The sequence below is a fragment of the Podarcis bocagei genome (genome assembly GCF_964188305.1).
Source record: "Podarcis bocagei genome assembly, chromosome: 6".
NCBI lineage: Eukaryota > Metazoa > Chordata > Lepidosauria > Squamata > Lacertidae > Podarcis > Podarcis bocagei.
In genome coordinates, this window is record NC_138130.1 from 88,301,337 (window position 1) to 88,322,923 (window position 21,587).

Genomic DNA, 21,587 nt, shown 5'->3' on the forward strand with positions numbered 1-21,587 from the left:
TTCCCTCCCTCTTTTGGTCTCAGACCACATACAGCCTGGATGTGGAACAGCATTCGGGGACCTTTTTCTTATGGTGCACAGGCACATTCTCAGGGGATAATCCTTTAAAGGACATGTGCTGACAGTGGATATGGTACACACCTTCTCTCTCTCTCTCTCTCTCTCTCTCTCTCTCTCTCTCTCTCTCTCTCTTCTACCAGTCCTTTCCCACTCTTTCCCCTTTCCTTGCCACCTATAGGAAATTAAGCTGAACTGGGCCCCCAGGTTGATCACCTCTGGTGAACAGGATACATGGTAGGGCACAGGAACAAGCAATGGGTGAGGAAAAGCTGGGATGAAGACTCATTCTTGGGTGCTATACTATTTTGTATGCCCTTCCATTGGCTGGCCTTGAATACAAGGTGCAAGTTTTCGTGTGTGTGAGAGAGTACATTGTTTCAGAAGTGAGTCTGCAGCAGAAATTCACCTTATTTTAGACACACATACTATCTTCTTCCCCATATCAGCTTCACCAGAAACCTGTTTTTTCCTGGTTTGCTTCAGAAGACATTTGTGCAGAGCGCTGATCGGCCGGCCAGTCTGTCAATCATGAAACCACTTAACATTCTCACAGCAAGTCTGTATGCAATGCTGATTGTCTGACCTTGGTATCAGTCATGAGACCTGTACTCAGAGTAGATCTTCAAGTGGGGGAAAACATTTGCGTTTATGGCAGCGTCTAGTCTCAGCTTCAGGACAAAGAGGCTTGCTTCCTTGGTCATTTTGTGGTTTTATTTTATGACTTTGATTAAAATTGTACTTGTTTTAATTGTGACATTTGGGGGGGGGGCATTTCACGATGATGGCATAGGAACAGGAGGAGGACAAAGTGTGCTTAGATTGCTTTGCTGTTAAAACAGCCGCCACTCAAGAGTTGCAAAAACATTTCCTGTTTTACATCTTCATCCCAAGGATACCTTCTTGTTAGCAAGTGTCACAAAAGCTGGACTCTGTTCTTTCATTGCAAATATGCTTGCCAATATGGTGTCAGGCTGCTAAAGAAGCTTATCAGCAAGTCGGTTGTTTTGTGTGTGTGTGTTGGGGTTTTTTTGGGGGGTGGGAGGGTTTGCAGAACATCATTTATTAGCTGCAACAAAGGGTTACAAAATCAGCTTTTTGAGTTTACTTGCATTGTGACACCCTCTAGTGAGCCTTATGTTTTCTGTTGCTAATCAGAGCATGATAAACTGTGAGTCAGTCCACAGCTGGCTTTATGAAACCTAAAGCAGAAAGGAGCCTGAAAGTCAGAATTACTGCAGGAGCAGAATATGCCACCGACCCTTCTCACAAAGCAAGACCACCCAGCTTTAAGATGACGAGTCTCCTGCTTGTCCTACTGTCGGCCACATTTTCGTACGGATTGCCCATTTTTTCAGGGAAGCAAAGTGAAGAACAAAAAAGACAGCTTGCACAGGTAACAAACGTGATCAGCCCCTGAGAAACTTGGAGATCATGGCTAGTGCATGCCTTTCCAATTCTAATTCCAGGGCCCTTCCTGCAGAGGCAAGGGTTGAGCCTAAGGATACTTCTGGCAGGTCTTTTGGGGCAGGGGCTAAGACTTGTGTGGCTGATCAGGAACGGCACTTCTTAGGTAGCGTAGTGTCTAAGAAACGGAGCTGCGAATAAGGAGGTCGCTGCTTCAAACCTCACCTTTGTGATGAAGGTGGTCTGTAGCAAGCCACTATCACCCAATCTCACTCCCTACATCTGCAATACAACAATTATACTGGATTAATTTGTTGCAGAGTTGTTGTAAGAGATTGTACTGGAAGCACTGTGAGTCCTTGAAAGTGCTCAGCATTGTAATCTGTTGATGTTGATTTGAAGAAATTATTGAAGGACTTTCTTTACTTGCGCCTAAGTGCTGAAAGGTGATGCGTGGGCTGGTTCAAATGTCACCTGAGCCTCTTTGGCTAAATCTCTTAAGATAATATAATTAGAAATACTTGCGAGCACCAAATAGGCCTAGGGTTTGAAAATATGATGTGTAAAATATTGTGTTAAGTTAAAAATGAAAAGAAAGTAAGATGTTAATTGACCAAGTAAATTTTATGGGGAAATAGTTTTGGAAAACTGTTACAATGATTTATACGGAAACTCAGCCATGGGGATTCGAGGAAGTCACCTAACAATGTTAATAAAAGTGGAATTATTATAATCAGGATAAATGTTTGTTGGTTGGTTTGTTTTCTTTTCTTTTTCCTATCCATTTGTTATAAATTTGGAAAATTAATAAAAAAATTGGGGGGGGGACAACAAATGTCACCTGAGCCTCGTGATCTCGGTAGATCATGGAATCATTGAGTTGAAAGGGACCACAAGGGTCAACTCATCCAACCTCCTGCAATGAAGGAATTTTTCACGCGACGTGGGGTTCAAACCCGCAACCCTGATATTAAGAGTCTCATGCTCTACCAACTCAGCTATCCAGCCGATGATCAGTCCACTGTAATCTCCATCCTTCTTTTGCGCTAGATGATCATCTATACTACAACCCAGTGGCGTAGTGTGGGGGGTGCAGGGGGGGCCGGCCGCACCGGGCGCAGCATCGGGGGGGCGCTCGCACTCGCAGCTCTCTGCCCCTGCTAAAATCCATGGGTTAGGGGGCGCAAATTACTTGCCTTGCCCCGGGTGCTGACAACCCACGCTACGCCACTGCTACAACCACTTCCAAGTAGAGCCATTATTTTCACCCCCTCTCCTTTCCTTGTTCTTTCCCTTCTTTGTGGTTTTTGTTTGGGGACGATGAGGGCTAGATTCAACTTGAAGTGTCTGTGAATGTGAGTTGGAGTTATTATTTTGGTGCACACGTAAGTTCTTTGAACACCGTTCAAAAAATCAGTCTCACTTTCCTGATCACTACTGTGCTTTACTTTTGTTCTCCGTATTTCAGATTTTCTCAATGTTGCGCCTAGATTAAATAATTGGGGGGGGGTAGGAATGCCTAAATAAAATGCAACTTGGGGGTGATTATTCTTGGCCTCAGGACCCTTTCTGGTATTATTGCTTACCCTGAGACTTTGGAGATAGGAAAGGTTAAAAATGAAATAGTTGCTGTATATTAAATCCCTCTTTTTGGCAATCCTGCTCACTCACCTGCAAAGAATTCCTAGTCACCTATAGCGACCAGGCAGGTGATTGAATAAATGACTGATGTAAGCCATTAATCACTTTGCTGGTGTCTTCTGTCACCCACCCTCTGTGATCATGGATAGACAGACTCCTCACCGTTTAGGCTATAACCATTTTTTGTACCCATTTGCAAGGCTGGTATAATAGACCAAAAACCAAACTTTTTTACATGATTTTTATTGTAGAGTTTTATGTACCATTGCTGTAAACCACTTTGATTTTTTAAAAAAATAAATGAAATGAAATATATAAATATGTTTAAAAATAATAAATGGATCCTAAACAGCCATGTGGTCATTGTTGGTTTTATGCTGTATTTTTTATTAATATTAGCAGTACAGAAAATTTTTCCAGTTAAATAAATGATATACACTCATGGTTCTTAATAATAATAATAATAATAATAATAATAATAATAATAATAATAATAATGTAAAATCAGCAGAGGTGATCAAATAATAACTGGAGAGGATTTCATTTATTTATTTAATATTCCTAAGAAATTGTTATTTGTTCCTTGGAAAATGCAAAACTCTTCATATTCTAAAGCAGAAATCACAACAGGTGGTGGTGGTTGTTTTTAGAAGGCCTCTTCCCAATCCTGTAGCAAATTTACTATTATCTCTTTTTATCAGGAATATCTAAATCAGTTTTATGAGCAGGAAAATGAACCACAACAACGAGGCTGGAAAAGCAATAAATCTTCCTTTGTGGAGAAAATCCAACAAATGCAAGAATTTTTTGGACTGAACGTAACTGGAATGATAGACACTGACACCATGAAAGTGATGGAGCAACCCAGATGTGGCGTACCTGATATTGGACAGTACGTCCTGGCCCTTCCTGGGTGGGAGAAAACCAAGCTTACGTACAGGTAACAAACAATTTGGGGTGGCAGTTAGGATGAATCATGGGAGATGTGGGAGATTCCTTATTCAGAATGGTAAGATGCACACATAGGGTGGATCAAGACCAGGCACCCCCAAACTTGGCCCTCCAGCTGTTTTGGGACTACAACTCACATCATCCCTAGATAACAGGACCAGTGGTCAGGGATGATGGGAACTGTAGTCCCAAAATATCCGGAGGGCCGAGTTTGGGGGTGCCTGATCTAGACACATCAAAAAAATGTGATTCAGTTAAACGCGTTGTAAACTTCATACAGGGAAATCCCATTGGTGAAAGACGGGACTCCACAGCGCCATCTGGTGTCATGGTGTTATAATACATATAAAGGGCTTTATCTTACGAATGTAGCTGAGTCCAGAGTAAAGAACAATAGCCAAAGGAATATGGGGAGTTGACTTATACTGAGTCAGACCATCAACCCATCTAGTTCAAAATCATCCACACTGGCTGGCAGTGGCTTTCCTGGTTTCCAGGGCCGCATCTACACTTGTGGTTTAGAACGTTAAAAATGTGTTATTAAAATGGGACACCAGAGGGTGCTGCAGAGCAGTGAGCCACCGGCAAAGGGAACTGCATTAAACGTTATAAGAATGTTATGTCTACAGTCTATATGGAGATGTTGGGGATTGAACCTGTGAATTTTGTATGCAAGGCAAATGCTCTACCACTGAGCCACAGCCCTTACCCGGCCTGTGTATTTAAGATGCCCTTCAGTGCCCTACTTAAACTGCTTTGGAATGGTTTTTAGACAACTTGTCCTTAGTCTTAGACTTGCTTTCCATGACCATTGCTTCCATAGTGGAACCAACCCAGGAGAAGGGCTCAGTTTCAGTGGATTTTGACATGCTAACCTGGTCTTGTGAATACACCTGCATAGACTAACTAACTACCTGTCCCTATGCATGTTCCTTCTGCTGAATTCAATGAGTTTTACTCTCCAGTAAGTGTGTTTACGAAGCAGGGCTGGCCCAAGACATTTTGGTATCTGAGACAAACTACAAAAGGGCTCCCCTTCCTCCCAACCAGGGAAGAAGGGGTGAGTGGAGATCCACATTGGCAACAAGGATGGAACAAAGAGCCAGTGTGGTGTAGTGGTTAAGAGCGATAGACTCATAATCTGGGGAACCGGGTTCGTGTCTCTGCTCTTCTACATGCAGCTGCTGGGTGACCGTGGGCCAGTCACACTTCTTTGAAGTCTCTCAGCCCCACTCACCTCACAGAGTGTTTGTTGTGAGGGAGGAAGGGAAAGCAGAACGTTAGCTGCTTTCAGACTCCTTTAGGTAGTGATAAAGCGGGATATCAGATCCAAACTCTTCTCTTCTTCTTCTATATTGAGATCTGCTACCCTGTGGTTGCCTGACTCTGCCTCCTGGTGGGCCAGCCCTGTTACAAAGCTAAAATCCTAAGCACACAACTGCTTGGGTAGCCTAGGGCTTGCTGATTGGAAGGTCGGAGGTTCAAATCCCCGCGACCGGGTGAGCTCCCATTGCTCGGTCCCAGCTCCTGCCAACCTAGCAGTTCGAAAGCACGTCAAAGTGCAAGTAGATAAATAGGTACCACTCCGGTGGGAAGGTAAATGGCGTTTCCATGCGCTGCTCTGGTTTTGCCAGTAACAGCTTAGTCATGCTGGCCACATGACTCGGAAAAACTGTCTGCGGACAAACGTCGGCTCCCTCGGCCAGTAAAGCAAGATGAGCGCCTCAACCCCAGAGTTGTTCGCAACTGGACTTAACTGTCAGGGATCCTTTACCTTTTTTTAAAAAAAAAAATGCATAAGATTGATTAGTAAGACTGCAATAATTAAACACATTTACTTGCGTATGTGGACTTTCATCTGATTAAAAATGCATAGGAACAGACGGTTAATCCTGCTGGCTGCATCAGGACGTAGTCAACAGAAAGCTGGAACATGTACAAAACCAGTTAATTGCAACAAAATGTTGGGTGTGTGTGTGGTGGAGATCAGCTTAAATTTATCACATTTTTTTTTTTTTAATAAATTTTTATTGGTTTTACAACATTTTTAAGAAAAACAAACAAACACAAAAAATGACAAACATACACGAATAGTTTCAAAGATATTTTCATAAACCTCTTTTCTTGGACTTCCCCATACCCCCCCTCTCTGCATCCCAATGACCATATTTGAGCTAGCAACTCCCAATTGTTACCTTCTAATCTCTGTCATCTTAGTCCTCTTTTATTGTCTAACCTTGTATCCCTGTACCCTATTGCTTCTGGCAACCACCACATTTTAGCATTCATTCAGTTTATAGTAGTCCTTAAGATAGCTTTTAAATTTTTTCCATTCTTCTTCCACCGTCTCTTTTCGTTGGTCACGGATTCTGCCTGTCATCTCAGCCGATGTCATATAGTCCATCACTTTCATCTGCCATTCTTCCAGAGTAGGTAAATCTTGTGTCTTCCAATACTTTGCGATGAGTATTCTTGCTGCTGTTGTGGCATACATAAAGAAATTTCTATCTTTCTTTGTCACCAATTGGCCGACAATGCCCAAGAGGAAGGCCTCTGGTTTTTTAAGAAATGTACATTTAAGTACCTTTTTCATTTCATTATAGATCATTTCCCAGAAGGCCTTTATCTTCGGGCATGTCCACCAAAGGTGATAGAAAGTACCTTCAGTCTCTTTACACTTCCAACATTTATTATCGGGCAAATGGTAGATTTTTGCCAGTTTGACTGGGGTCATGTACCACCTGTAAACCATTTTCATAATGTTTTCCTTTAAGGCATTACATGCCGTAAATTTGATACCGGTGTTCCATAACCATTCCCAGTCATCTGACATAATGTTGTGTCCAACATCCTGCGCCCACTTAATCATAGCCGATTTAACTGTTTCATCCTGTGTGTTCCATTTCAACAGCAAGTTATACATTCTAGATAAATTCTTAGTATTGGGTTCTAACAATTCGGTCTCTAGTTTTGATTTCTCCACCTGGAAACCGATTTTCCTATCCTGTTTAAAAAATTCCATTATTTGGCGATATTGAAACCAATTTTCTACTTTGTGCTTCAATTTCTCCTGACTTTGTAGTTTAAACTTGTCTCCATCCTGTTCTAAGATTTCCCAATACTTCGGCCATCCGACCTCCATATTGAGTTTCTTCACTGCTTTAGCCTCCACTGGTGACACCCATCTAGGGGTTTTATTTTCCAATAGGTCTTTATATCTTATCCAAACATTAAATAATGCTTTTCTAACAATGTGATTTTTAAAAGTACTGTTAACTTTGTCATACCAAAGATATGCATGCCAACCAAAAGCATTATTGAAACCTTCCAGATCCAAGATGTCCGTGTTCTCGAGGAGCATCCATTCTTTCAGCCAGCAAAAAGCTGCTGCCTCATAGTACAATTTTAGGTCCGGCAGGGCAAAACCCCCTCTTTCTTTAGCGTCAGTCAGTATTTTGAATTTAATTCGGGGCTTTTTGCCCTGCCAGACAAATTTCGAAATGTCTTTGTGCCACCTCTTAAAACATTCCATCTTGTCAAGAATCTGCAAGGTCTGAAACAAAAATAACATTCTAGGCAATACATTCATTTTAATTACTGCAATTCGGCCTAACATTGACAGTTTCAGATTTGACCATATTTCTAAATCTTTTTTAATTTCTGACCAACATTTTTCATAATTGTCCTTATACAAATTGACATTCTTAGGTGTTAAATAAACCCCTAGGTATTTCACCTTCTTGACCACTGTCAAACCTGTTTCCTCCTTAAATTTCTCCTTTTCCATATCTGTTAGGTTTTTCCCTAAAACTTTAGTTTTTTGCTTATTCAACTTAAATCCAGCTACCTGGCCAAATTGTTGTATTATTTCTAAGACCCTTTTCGTACTAGTGTTTGGCTCTTGCAAAGTCAATACTAGGTCATCTGCATACGCTCTTAACTTATAATGTTTAGCTCCGACCTGCACACCTTTGACCTGCTGGTCATTTCTTATCATATTCAGCAACACCTCCAGAACCGAGATGAAAAGTAATGGGGAAATTGGGCACCCCTGTCGTGTTCCTTTTTCTATCTTAAGTTCCTCAGTCACAACATTATTTACAATCAGTTTAGCTTTTTGTTCAGAATATATTGCAGCCATACCATTCTCAAAACCCTGGCCTACCCCCATCCCATGAAGATTCTTCCTCATAAAACTCCAAGAGATGTTATCAAAGGCTTTCTCCGCATCCACAAAGATCAATACTGCTTTAGTGTTTATATTCACCTCCAGCTTTTCCAAGATGTCTATTACATTCCTTACATTGTCTGCTAGGTGTCTTTTAGGGAGAAAGCCTGCTTGGTCTTTATGAATCTTGTCCATCAAAACTCTTTTAAATCTTTTTGCCAAAATGTCTGCAAAAATTTTGTAATCCACATTAAGGAGTGATATTGGGCGGTAGTTCTTGAGTTGGGTCTTTTCAGTCTCTGACTTTGGTATGAGTGAAATATATGCCTCTTTCCACGATTCAGGTGCCCTTTTTCCCTCAAGAATCTCATTACAAACTTCTCTTAGTGGTTGAATCAGCCATTCCTTCAGCGATTTGTAGTATCTAGAAGTCAGTCCATCTGGTCCCGGAGATTTGCCCAGTTGCATATTCTGAATGGCAGCCTCTATCTCTTGTTCTGAGATTCTCTGGTTCAAGTCCATCTTACTTTGCTGAGAGATATTTTGTAATCCATATCTTCCAAGGAATTTGTCTATATCTTCTTCATTTTGCGGGCCTTGGGTGTAGAGTTTTTTGAAGTAACTTAAAAAGCAATTTCTAATTTCATTGGGTTTAGATATGTTCTTTCCATCCACCTCTAGGCTTGTAACTGTATTTAGTTTCTGCCTTTTCTTCAATTGCCATGCCAAAAGTTTGCCACATTTATTTGCTGATTCAAAAGTCTTTTGCTTCATTTGCTTTATCTTCCATTCAATCTCTTGGTTCATCAATTCCATATATTGAGTTTGATATAACTTGATCTCTCTTAAAATGTCCTGAGACTTTGGTTTTGTTCTTAATTTCCTCTCTCCTTCCTTTATCATTTCCAAGATCTTCTCTTTTTTCTCATTTTGTTTTTTCCTCTTTATTGAATTTTGTTGAATCAAAAATCCTCTCATAACCGCTTTACTTGCGTCCCAGATCACTCTTTTCTCCACGTCGGTCCTCAAATTTATTTCAAAATAGTCTTTTAGGGTCTTTTGGGCCTTCGTGAGAATCTCCTTATCTCGAAAGAGGGTGTCATTCATTCTCCATCTAAATTGACCAGTTATTGTGGGTTTCATCTCCATCCTCACGGCGTTATGGTCGGAGCAAGTTTTTGGGCAGATTTCCACTTTCTTAATCTTTGGAGCCAGTCCACTAGTAACCCAGATTTGGTCAATTCTGGTCCAGGTCATCATTGCTTGGGAGAAAAAGGTTCCCTCTCTCTCCAGAGGGTTCCTTGTTCTCCAAATGTCTATCAAGTCCATGTTTTCTGTCATTTCGAAAAAAGTCTTAGGGAGTCTCCCTTCTTTAGTGACTGTTAGTCTTTGTGCCTTGTCCATATTAGTGGAGACCACGCCATTCATGTCTCCCATGATTATCATATTATAATCCAGATAGTCCGTCAAAGTTTCATGAAGTCTCTTAAAGAAGTCAGATTTGCCTTCATTTGGTGCATAAATTCCAACAACTAGAAATTTTTCTCCTTGTACTTGTATCTCCACAGCCAGATATCTCCCTTGTTCATCTTTGAATATCATTTTTGGAGTCCATTTTTCCTTCACATATATTACCACTCCTCTCTTCTTAACTTTGTCTGATGAAATAAATTCTTGTCCTAGCCTTTTATTTGTGAGTAATCTCCTGTGGGCTCTGGTTATATGAGTTTCTTGTAAACATATCAAGTCCAGTTGTTCTCTGTTCAAAATATGAAATACTTGTCTTCTCTTCAAAGGCCCATTCAGTCCATTACAATTCCAACTAAGGAATTGCAAAGCCATCTTGTTATTTTCTTAAGGCTCCTCCAACAGCTCCAAGTTGTTGCTCTTCTTCTGATGGTGGTGGTTTTTGTCCAAACGAGAGATTCAGGATATCCAGTGCTCTCCTCTGTTCTGCAAGTACGTCCACAGTCCCCTTCTGTAGGTCCTCCTGGTATCTTGCCAAAAATTTGTCTTTATCTTGAATTGTCTTTATTTTCACTTTCTTTGCCTTGTAGTCGAATGACAGTCCTTGTGGGAACTCCCACCTGAAGCGGATAGAATTTTTCTTTAACAAAAGAACCAAGTCCTTGTAGAAGTTTCTTAAATCCAAAATGTATTTTGGTATGTCTTTAAAGATCTGTACAGCTGAATTTCCAATTTGCAAGGCCTTTTCAAAGTGTAGTCCTAAAATTTTATCTCTTTCCTCCTTAGATCTGAGTGTGATCAGACAATCTCTCGGTGTCTTTCTATCTTGCTTTTTACCCAGTCTAAAGGCAGTTGTGATTTTGAATTCGTCTTCCTCAAGGTCCCAGCAATCCGCAAACTCCCGTGTCAAATATTCCACAAGGTTGTCTTTTTCATTCTCCGGAATCAGTCTTAATTTTAAGTTCCTCTCTTTCCTCTGTAACTCCCACAAGGCCAAAGTTGCATCATGCTCATAGACCTTCTTGGCAAGTGGCTCTAATTTCTCCTGCGTCTCTCCAGCAGTGGCTTTGGCCTCTTCGGCAATTTGACGCGTGGTGGCGTTTTCCTCGACCAGTTTGTTTATAGATTCTGTATTCTGGTTTAATCTTGTAGATATTTCTGTTAATTTTTGTGTGTTCTCTGAAGTCTGTTTTGTCAGAGACTCCAGAGTCTGGTTTATCTTAAGCAAGGCTTCTGTCACAGCTTCCATAGAAGCGGCTGCTCCTTTGTCTTGTCCTGTTGTTCCAACTAATCCGGCTGTTGCGCCTGAGATTGAGCCTCTTTTCTTTGCTTGTTGCAGCTGCAACTGTTGTTGTTGTTGTTGTTGCTTGATCTTGGCTCTTGTAACTATCTCTTCTTGTGGTCCACTCATGTCAAGGTCAATTCCCACGGGATTTATTCTCCCTTGGAAAATTCCACTGTCTTAGGCCGTGCCGAACTTTACTTTATCCTCTAGAGGGAGCAAATCAAAATGGCCATAGAAGGAAGTTTCCAAATACAAGAACAAAGGAGACAGTCCAAGATGTAAAAAGAAAGGAGATTAACACAGTCAAAGTCAATGTTGCTAAAGTCTTATAACTTCCAATTGCCACAGTTGCCCAGTATACTGTTATACTGTTTCTTCTTATAATATACAAAAGTCAGGCACTGTGGAAACTTTGTATCAAAGTGTCACTTCACAGGGAAAAGTCAGATCAGTGTACTAAAAAGGCAGACCGTTTCAAGCTTTCAAATAGATGAGATAGCAGAGGTTTTTTCCTCCAAATAAATCATGCAGTTGTTAGTCAAATTCACCTCCCCTCTGCCCTGCTTGCTAGAGGGGAGATCAAGGGTCTAAATGTCCGGTTTATATGATCAAAGAGCAGGTCTAAACGGATGCAAGTTTAGAGTTCCGTTGCTTTCACTTTCATGCAGTCGGGGGGAGGCAGACTTCCTTTGTTTAAATCTCCCCGTTTTTAGCCCAATTTCTGAAATTTAAAGGGTCCCGATTGTTTTCCAGCTCTTACTCACGGGAATTCAGTCCAAATTTTCTTTTCAGGAAGGAATCGGCGCTCTCCGCTTATGGCGACGCGGCTTCACTTCGCAGGCTGGGTAGCGACTCTCAGCACCGCGCTCTCTCCCGATGTCGATCCGTAGCCTTTAAAAAGGCTCTTTCACGGTACCGGGGGGCGCGAAGGTGCCCACCGAGTCTCCTTGTTCTCAGGCTTCAGCGCCTGGGATTTTAGGGGTCCCCCGCTCGCCGTAGCGGGTAAGACCCGAACTTGCGAAGCAGTCCTTCTCCGGAGCTCGGAGGTAGGACCGCCATTAAGCGCTGGCACCGACCGGAAGTCCCTTAAATTTATCACATTTGATTCAACAACAACAACAACAACAACAACAAGTCGTGTGAATTGGGCCCATATTCTGGAACTGATCAAAAGTGAAATCTGGCAGAAATCAAAAGCTGCTTGGCAACTTCTCCAGCCCATCTCTGAACTTAATTAAAATCTTCAGTTCTTAAAAGCTCGTTGTGGATTGTGACAGCAACGATAAAGATGAGGGTGAAACCATTTATTGCATTTTATTCCTTTAGGATTGTGAATTACACCCCTGATATGAAACAAGCTGATGTGGACACATCTATCCAAAAGGCGTTTGAAATTTGGAGTGCAGTGACTCCTCTGACTTTCAGCAGGGTTTACGAAGAGACAGCAGACTTCTATATTGTGTTTGTAACTGGAGGTAGTATATGAGATTTGTTGAACTCTTTCCATAGCTATAGCAGTACATGAATAATGACTCCTCCCTATGCTTTTGATCAGCACATGGCAACTGTCCTCGGCGTTTTGACGGTCCTCTGGGAGTCCTCGGTCATGCATTCCCCCCCAGCGACCCCTTCCGTGGAAATGTCCACTTGGATGACGATGAAAATTGGACTGCCAGCTTAGTCCGTAAGTTGAAAAAGGGTCCCTTGCAGAAATGATGGCTCCACGTAGGGTTGATTGGGGTGAGGTGGGGACTTCAGGTCTAGAGGCCCAGTGTAGCCTTCCATGCCTCTGTCTATACCACGGGGCTCTTTCTTCAATCCTTGAGAGAAAACATAAAGTGAAACTTAAATGAGAAAAATGGAAATTTTGTTGGGCAGCCAAGGACACCCTTCGAATAGAAACCTTTAGAATTTTCATTCCCTCCTTAGTTCAGGTTAAAGGTTATAAAAGGAAAAGGGACCCCTGACGATTAGGTCCAGTTGTGGCCTACTCTGGGGTTGCGGCGCACATCTCGCTTTATTAGCCGAGGGAGCCGGCGTACAGCTTCCGGGTAATGTGGCCAGCATGACTAAGCCACTTCTGGCGAACCAGAGCAGTGCACGGAAAAGCCGTTTACCTTCCCGCCAGAGCAGTACCTATTTATCTACTTGCACTTTGAGGTGCTTTCGAACTGCTAGGTTGGCAGGAGCAGGGACCGAGCAACGGGAGCTCACCCCATTGCAGGGATTCGAACTGCTGACCTTCTGATCGGCAAGTCCTAGGCTCTGTGGTTTAACCCACAGTGCCACCCGTGTCCCTGTTAAAGGTTATACTGGAATGCAAATCCATAGCAAGTTATGGTATGCATTATAAATACATTTTAAATATTTGCTATATTCTCCATCTTCATCCAAGCAATCGTGGACACACTTACTTGAGAGTAAGACCCATGAAATTCAGCGGGAGTCAGAATACACGTCAGGCTGCACATGTAACTTGTCTTTGCACACTTGTTTTGTCATTTAGAATTCAACCTGATGCTTGTTGCTACTCATGAGATTGGCCACGCCCTCGGCATTGCACATTCTGGCGACCCAAGAGCACTGATGTTCCCCAATTACAAACTCATGGAGCCCATCGATTTCCCACTCACCCAAGATGATATTGATGGCATTCAGGCCATCTATGGTAAGACAAGAGAAGATGTCCAAAACATGTGCAAAACAAGAGCAAAAAATCTACATCTCTAAAGTTAGAATGTATGCTTAGAATCCTAAATTGTGTGTACAAATGTGTTTTCTTCAGTGAGTTGAAAAGGACAGTTGTGTGTGTGTGTGTGTGTGTATTTGTATGTATGTGCTTGTGTGTCGGTGTACACACAAACACACAAACTTCCACTCAGGCCCATGCAGAGGGGAGGACATATGGGTACACTTGCCCAGGTCTTGGAAGAAGAAGAAGAGTTTGGATTTGATATCTCGCTTTATCACTACCCGAGGGAGCCTCAAAGCGGCTAACAATCTCCTTTCCCTTCTTCCCTCACAACAAACACTCTGTGAGGTGAGTGGGGCTGACAGACGTCAAAGAAGGGTGACTAGCCCAAGGTCACCCAGCAGCTGCATGTGGAGGAGCGGAGACGCAAACCCAGTTCACCAGATTACGAGTCTACCGCTCTTAACCACTACACCACACTGGCTCCCTGCTTTAGCTCTTTGAGGGCTAAACATTCCTGGGCACTCTCCCAGGGGCCTGCCGGATTTACGCTGTCATGTCAAGAACAAGACTCCCACCCTGGGCCTCATATAAGCTCTGTGCAGCCTGCTTCCACTATTGGAAGAAAACTTGTGGGTTAAGGTGGATGGCTTATGCAGTCACTGTAGTAGCAAGTAGCCTGTTTGAGCCAAATGGTCAGGGGCAGACTTCGATCTTTCAAATTTTAGCGGCACCCTGTGCAAGGCCAGAATTCAGTGCCCCCACCCTCCCATTCTTCTCAATTCACTATGCCATGGTTGTGGTGTTCTGTGGTGCCCCCTAGGCTCAGAGCCCAGTGTGGCAGAACTGGCCACAATGCCCTAAATCTGCATCTGTAAATGGTGCAATGCCAACTTGCAATGTGAGGCTGAGTCACATGGCCACATGCACACGGTAACTTTACAGCACAGTTCGAACAGTCTCCGTCAGGAGGTTGTGGACTCTCCTTTTTTGGAGACTTCTAAGCAGAGGTTGGATGGTCATCTGTCATGGATGCTTTAGCTGAGATTTCTGCATCGCAGGGGGCTAGACCCTTGAGGTCCCTTCCATCTCTATGGTTCTACGAAGCACATTCTTTCCCTCAGAGAATTCTGGGTGCGGCAGTTTGTTAAGGGTTCCTGGGAATCGCAACTCTCTGAGGTATAAACTACAGCACCCAGAATTCTTTGAGCTAGAAAATGTGCTTTAAAGTATGTGTGTAGCCTATGAATTATTTGAAGAGCAACTGTAATCAACAAATTACGGTAGTAGGACTCCAAGAAGTTTTGTAAGGAGAAATATACGAAGTGTTACAAAGTAGAAAAAGAAAGAGATATTGGTTATGAGTTTGAAATGTAATAGGGAAGATAAGAAATGCATACTGAGAGATTAGATTGGAAAATTTCCAGACAGGATTGATGGAAGTCAAAAATTTGAATTAAGATGTAAAAGTATGTTTAATTACGGTTGAAAATGATATGTTAAAAAAAACTAATAAAAAATTATATATATATAAAAATAAATTCCACGGAATTCCACGGAGCGGGCTCCTCTCAGTCAGAGGAACACCGCCATTGCCGATGGCGCTAACCCGGAAGTATGTGCGTAGCCACAATCCATCTTAGAGGAGGAGCTGCTGGTGGTCCGTCATGTGAGCTAGAAACACCTTGTGCAAAACCTCAAAATCTGTTGGTCACGATGCTGGAACTGTCCAGCCTCCTGCACTTATTTGCCTGCTTGCAAGGTGATAGGATAAGCCCAACTTCAAATCCCCATGACGAAGCTCCCTGGAGAGCCTTGGGCCAGGTACAATCTCTCAGCATAACCTACTTCGCAGGGTTGTTGCACAGATAAAATGAAGGAGGACCACATCTATTACCTTGAACTTTGGGGAGGAGAGGTAAGTATTGTCGGCAAGGAGTTGAAATGCTCCTCCTTGTTTTTAGGACCTTCGCGAAATCCACCCAAAAAGCCAGTGAAGCCATCAATCCCTAAGGCTTGTGATCCGAAAATGACGTTTGATGCCGTCACTACGATGCGAAGAGAAATCATTTTCCTACGGGGCAAGTAAGTACAAACACCCTTAGTATCTGTTTAAAAACTGAAGTTTGCATTTGCCCCGCAGCCTGAATATGTAGACAAGTGTATGGATGGACAGCTGTAGAGATTCTTCTAATTAATTAAAATCAGCATTATAGAAATGCATGTAATTATGTTGAATGGAGTATGTGCGTATGAAGAAAAAGCACTTATAAATGACACACACACACCCGGAAGATGCAACTCAGCAGGAACCTTGTCCGTGAGGGATGAGCTGGTAGTCTCACTGCAACTATGTCCCCAAGTACTTTACCTTTCCCTTTAGGAATAAATTGTATCCATTCATTCATTCATTCATAAGAGCTGAGTGGGGACTAGACCCCCTCCTTGCCCTTGATGACACTAGAGCATGGACTTGGGATAGGAAGTTGACAGCTAATCATGACAGCTACTTAGCATTCACAGAATGCATTTTTGGTGTCTCAAAGGCTTCATGTGGAAGCTGGACTTGCTGAAATAGTTGATAATTCCATGTCCCCCACTCAACCTCAAAGGACCAGATTCAAAGCGCTGGCACACATTCTAGAATGGACTGCAGGAAAAGGTGCAATGATGCAACATTCCATTGCTAAGAGGGATCCTTAAAAAGCCAATCTAGGAACCAGCCAGATGGGCTGCAGAAGCACCAAACATCTGTGTTGTACTCCTCACAAAGGAAATATTATTAGTATTAGTATTATTACTTACAATTAGATAGGTAGCCGTGTTGGTCTAACAGTCGAAATAATGAATTAAAAAATAGTCCAGTAGCACCTTAGAGACAAACTAAGTTTGTTCTAGGTATAAGCATGCACACGAAAGCTCATACCTAGAACAAACTTGGTTGATCTTTAAGGTGCTACGGGACTATTTTTTAATTTATTATTTACAAGACAAACACAAAACAATCCTATTCATTTCAGGCACCTCTGGAGAGTGTATCCCAGTCATTCAGAAGTTGATTTTGAATCGATTTCTACCTTTTGGCCTTCTTTACCATCTAACATCCAAGCTGCTTATGAAAATATGAAAGATCAGCTCCTCTTTTTTAAAGGTAAGCCACCCTGAAATTATCCTCATTTGTCTTGTTGAAAGTAGTTTCAGCAACTGGCATTCAGAAGCCTCTAAGGTGTTGGCCACTGTTTCCCACAATGGCCAATCAGATGCCTATGGGAGATCTGCACCAACAGGGTGCAGGGCATGTGGGCAATAGCCCTTTCCTTACTTGTGATGCCCATTTGGACACATGCTGCCCTTGAACTTGGGAGTGGTATACAGCCATTGATTGGGAGAACTATTCTACTCTGGAGTACCGGTAAGGACTGTAGCTAAGCAGCAAAGCATCTGTTTAGTGTGCAGAAGATTCCAGCTTCAACCTCCATCATCTCCAGGTTGAGTTGGGAAAGGATTTTCTGTCAGAATCTCCACTCGGCCAAGCTGATAAAGCTCATCTTCCGGCCGAGTCCTTCAGAATCGCCCTCTGACGAATAATTAACGACCTGAGCCTTTGATAAGGCCTCAGGCACGTTCCCCCATTCAGCAGAGTTTCCAAAGCAGCAGAAGTGATGAGGTTTAGGGCTACATGCTATGCTTTATTACTAAGCTACGCGGAGAGCAAAGAAAAATAGATCCTCTCCCTGTGAGAGCAGAGAGCAACTGAACAAAGGAACAAAGGAACAGAGAAACCAGTACGTCACATCCGTCTCCCTTCTCCTGTGAGACTTCCAATAGCCTGGACTGTCTCTGGAATGTAAACAGAGCCTTGTGACTCTAAGCAGCTGCTCAGTCGCAAACAGAAACTAACATTTTCTGCCTGAAACCTAGAGAGTTATGCCAGTCTCTCTTATTTTCACAGTAGCTGGACCAGCTAATGAAGGAGGAAAGCAAGAGATGGAGGTTTTATTCTCCTATGCCCCCTCTGTCCATCTTATTAGCAATGTGATTGGTGGGACTCTGGGGCGGGGGGGGTTCTCCTGAGGTCTCCTGCTCTTTTTGAGAGGTGACAAGCAGGGACTTTGCTAGGTAGGTGAGAAAAGGATTGTGAGCTTTGCATATGCTCATTTTAATGCATCATTGGAAAATTAAGATGGCAAGTGGCTGAGGTCTCCCTAGTGTATGCCCAACACTCAATATATAAAGATCCAGACCTAGCACAAAACATCTGAGGTTGGGAGAGGAAGTACCCAGCTGGCGAGTTGGGAAGGGGAAGCTGGGGATCTCTCTACAGGCTGGATTTTGATCCAAGCTGGAGAAGAATTCTGGGCCTTGTAAATCTCAATTTTCATTTTGAGATGGGCTTTCCCAGCTCCCATGTACTGTAAGTTCTCCAAGCCTTGCTCAGGAGAACTTTGCTTTTTCCTCAGCAGACCAACTGGTGCGTACGACATCCCCAGGAAAAAGAGATAGAATAAGCCTTGCTCTCTAGAAGATGTAAACCTTCTGGAACTGATTTACACTGTTTTGCAATGAGGATATTGACATCTATGTGAGCTTTGTTAAATGAAACCAGAAACTCTTTCACACGACATTTTCCACCTGTTCGAACAGATAATCACTTCTGGGTCTTTAGCGGATTACAGATGCAGCCTGGCTACCCCCAAACCATTGACCATTTGGGCTTCCCACAACGCATTAAGAAAATTGATGCAGCTGCTTTGGATAAAAATACTGGGAAAACCTATTTCTTCGTTGGGAACAAGTACTGGAGGTAAGATCTCTGGGGAATGTATTTTGCAACAGTGCATGGACAGATGTTGCATTGGGCTCTCACAGGGAATGTTCTCCAAAGTCCTAATAGAGGATGTTGTTGTTTAGTCGTTTAGTCATGTTCAACTCTTCGTGACCCCATGGACCAGAGCACGCCAGGCACTCCTGTCTTCCACTGCCTCCCGCAGTTTGGTCAAGCTCATGTTGGTAGCTTCGAGAACACTGTCCAACCATCCCGTCCTCTGTCGTCCCCTTCTCCTTGTGCCCTCCATCTTTCCCAACATCAGGGTCTTTTCCAGGGAGTCTTCTCTTCTCATGAGGTGGACAAAGTATTGGAGCCTCAGCTTCAGGATCTGTCCTTCCAGTGAGCACTCAGGGCTGATTTCCTTCAGAATGGAGAGGTTTGATCTTCTTGCAGTCCATGGGACTCTCAAGAGTCTCCTCCAGCACCATAATTCAAAAGCATCAATTCTTCGGTGATCAGCCTTCTTTATGGTCCAGCTCTCACTTCCATACATCACTGCTGGGAAAACCATAGCTTTAACTATATGGACCTTTGTTGGCAAGGTGATGTCTCTGCTTTTTAAGATGCTGTCTAGGTTTGTCATTGCTTTTCTCCCCTTCATGGATCACTTCCTTGCCGTGGCGAAGGGGCTTGAATAACTCAGAGAAGCTATGAGCTATGCCGTGCAGGGCCACCCAAGATGGACAGGTCATAGTGGAGAGTTTTGACCAAAAGTGATCTACCTGGAGCAGGAACCGGCAAGCCACTCCAGTATCCCTGCCAAGAAAATTCCATGGACAAAAACAAGAGGCATATAATAGAGGATAGTTCCGAATATATCAGTGATCTCACCATGTTTTCTATGCTTGTGCTAAGAAGGGTTTTAGGAAAGGGGAGTGGGGGGAAATAGCGGCCAAAACAGAAATGATAAAAATGCTATATCTTTACACACTATATGCCTTTCATTCATATTTTTTAGAATGATGTGTTGAACTCACCTTGGTCAGGTTCCCTGCCTGATGTGAACAAACTCATTTTATCAAATTGTCTTTTTCAGATATGATGAAAACAATCAATCCATGGACAAGGGCTACCCAAGAAAAATAAGAGAAGATTTTCCTGCAATTGGCCAGAAGGTTGATGCCGCCTTTCAGCACAATGGTAAGGAGACTTTTCTGCATAACTTAACACAGGTTCGTGCGTAGAATCATGGAGCTGGTTGATAATTTCATAGGGAGAGAGAGACCTCATAGGGAGAGAGAGAATGTAGTGACATTCAAGTCATCAGTAAAAAAGCTAATGACACCAGGTTTGCTGATTCTGACAGTTGGTGGCATCAAAGCCCATCAGCCTTGAACGTTTTCAGACACCTTCATGGGATAATTGCATCGCAAACATAATCACGCAGTGGAGAGGAAGCCTGGTTTGCTAAATCCATCAACCTTCTCCAGTACAGTGGTACCTCGGGTTACATAGACTTCAGGTTACATACACTTCAGGTTACAGACTCCGCTAACCCAGAAATAGTACCTCGGGTTAAGAACTTTGCTTCAGGATGAGAACAGAAATCGTGCTTTGGCGGCACACGGCAGCGGGAGGTCCCATTAGCTAAAGTGGTGCTTCAGGTTAAGAATAGTTTCAGGTTAAGAACAGACCTCCGGAACGAATTAAGTACTTAACCCGAGGTACTACTGTACTGGGAAATTCTGAAGACAAACAAAGGCTGGATCTAGACACATCAAGAAAAGAAAATGCATTGTAAACTTTATTATAGGAAATAACGTGGGTGAAAGCCAGGACTCCACAGCGCCATCTGGTGTCCCAGTGTTATAACACATATAAAGCACTTTTTCTTTACTGATGTAGCTGAGTCCACAGTTACAGTCACAGGAGCAATTTGCAAGGAATTCAAAATTCTATTTTCTTGCATTTTAAACCCCACCTTTCTTCTGTCATGGTCCCCAAAAGTGTTTTGGAACATTGCCTCTGCTGTCTTGACACCAACCCTCCATAATATAAATCTGCTATAATAATACAATCTCCTTTTGGTTCTAGGATCCTTCTATTTGTTCCGCGGGTCGAAGCAGTGGCAGTTCGATCTGAATGCGAAAAGAGTGATTTGCGTCATGAACAGCAACAGCTGGTTTAGCTGTTAGCATTTTAAAAATCCATTTCCTATAAGGGAAGAAAACATTAACATTTCTGCCAGGACATCAAGAGTCGAGTACATCCAGAACTCTGCAATCTTGAATTCTGTCTTCAAAACAAAATGCCTTTTTCAACAGTCTGTATTTAACCACTATACATATAAAACAGTGGCAAGACTTTAACTGCCTTTTTATAACTGCGCTAATGTATCTTCCTGAGGTGTGCTGTGCAATCCTTTACATATCTACACAGGAGTAAACCCCACTGATTTCAATGAGACTTCCTTTAAAATCAGTGTGTTTAGGCTTGCAACTTTAATGTGTTTGCATTCTGAATGGGCTTTCAATAAAACTGGTTCACTGTTACAGTCTACGTTTAATGTTTTTTGAATAAGAGGAAATATAAAGTACTAAATTCTGAGGGGGTTTTTAATTTAAAAAAATGAAAAGCAATTTACGAAACTGCTCTGACATATTACACAACTTTTTCAGATAAAGCACAGAATCCTCGCATTGCATAATGAGAAATACAACTGTTCAAAGGGAAGAAAGGAAAGGTTATAGGAAATTAGAGTTTGGGGCAGCTTTTGGTCATAAGTGATTCAGTTTGTACTGGGAAAGTTTAGGAGAGAAGACACACAAGGGAAAGATGAAAAGACAATTCAGAACAAATACTGCGTGTGTATCTGAAATGTGTGTGGTGTAGAACGATCCTCTAATCGCTTTCATATGCTTCAAGGAACAATTTTCAGGGCCTTATGGCTGGATCGGATGAACAAGGGTGCCTTTATCATCAAGTTTCACTAAGGCAAGTACACCCATTCACACTTATTGACTGTGGATCAGTGGCTGCCACAAGCAGAAGCTATTCTAAGTGGCAGATATTGCAAAGCAGTGAGGTGTTTGCATACGTTAGGAAACTTTCAACACCTGAAAATTGGTTGCTATAGCGAAAATTACCTAAT

At 42.5% G+C, this 21,587-nt stretch overlaps 1 protein-coding gene across 1 annotated transcript; it reads left to right on the forward strand.

Moving 5' to 3' along the window:
* The first annotated feature begins 1,187 nt into the window (after nucleotides 1-1,187).
* On the forward strand, nucleotides 1,188-20,988 carry LOC308588940 (matrix metalloproteinase-27-like). The gene is made up of 10 exons (XM_081197677.1): nucleotides 1,188-1,453; nucleotides 3,807-4,045; nucleotides 12,303-12,451; nucleotides 12,532-12,660; nucleotides 13,483-13,644; nucleotides 15,633-15,753; nucleotides 16,689-16,819; nucleotides 18,313-18,472; nucleotides 19,533-19,636; nucleotides 20,531-20,988. Exons 1-10 carry the CDS (start codon nucleotides 1,253-1,255, stop codon nucleotides 20,629-20,631), a joined length of 1,497 nt encoding a protein of 498 aa, XP_081053803.1. The 5' UTR covers nucleotides 1,188-1,252; the 3' UTR covers nucleotides 20,632-20,988.
* Nucleotides 20,989-21,587: the final 599 nt, after the last annotated feature.

What these genes read in the sequence shown, in the direction of transcription:
- LOC308588940 (XM_081197677.1), top strand. Translation starts at nt 1,253, where the DNA reads ATGAAACCTAAAGCAGAAAGGAGCCTGAAAGTCAGAATTACTGCAGGA. An exon ending in AAAACCAAGCTTACGTACAG is followed by an intron (nt 4,046 to 12,302) that starts GTAACAAACAAT and finishes TTATTCCTTTAG; the next exon opens with GATTGTGAATTACACCCCTG. An exon ending in TATTGTGTTTGTAACTGGAG is followed by an intron (nt 12,452 to 12,531) that starts GTAGTATATGAG and finishes GCTTTTGATCAG; the next exon opens with CACATGGCAACTGTCCTCGG.